The 243-nt window shown below is 47.7% G+C and overlaps 1 protein-coding gene across 1 annotated transcript in view; it reads left to right on the forward strand.

Annotated features, from left to right (window-relative positions):
* Positions 1-243, forward strand: part of EMH_0049920 (uncharacterized protein) — a gene marked incomplete at both ends in the record, with an annotated part of 8,284 nt that overhangs the window by 5,880 nt on the left and 2,161 nt on the right. The window contains one exon of the mRNA XM_013496584.1: positions 173-238. Coding sequence (XP_013352038.1) covers positions 173-238 — 66 coding nt within the window. The remainder of the gene's footprint in view (positions 1-172; positions 239-243) is intronic.

A 243-nucleotide genomic window follows, 5' to 3' on the forward strand; every position in this document is an offset into this window, starting at 1 on the left:
ACCCTAAACCCTAACAAACAGTAAACCCTTCAACCATCTCATGCTGCAATGCAAAAGATCCTTCTTCGCCTTGTGCAAAAGCTATCCCAATTGCTGCTGCTGCTGTTGCTGCTGCTGCTGTTGCTGCTGCTGCTGTTGCTGCTGCTGCTGCTGCCTTTCTTTGTGTGCGCAGACAGAAGAAGAAGAGACTGAAAAGTTTCCTCAAAGACAAAAAAGGAGGAAAGGGAGCGACCAACGAATACA

This window comes from Eimeria mitis, genomic scaffold, assembly GCF_000499745.2.
Source record: "Eimeria mitis Houghton genomic scaffold, Emh_scaff2181, whole genome shotgun sequence".
In the NCBI taxonomy this organism is placed as follows: domain Eukaryota; phylum Apicomplexa; class Conoidasida; order Eucoccidiorida; family Eimeriidae; genus Eimeria; species Eimeria mitis.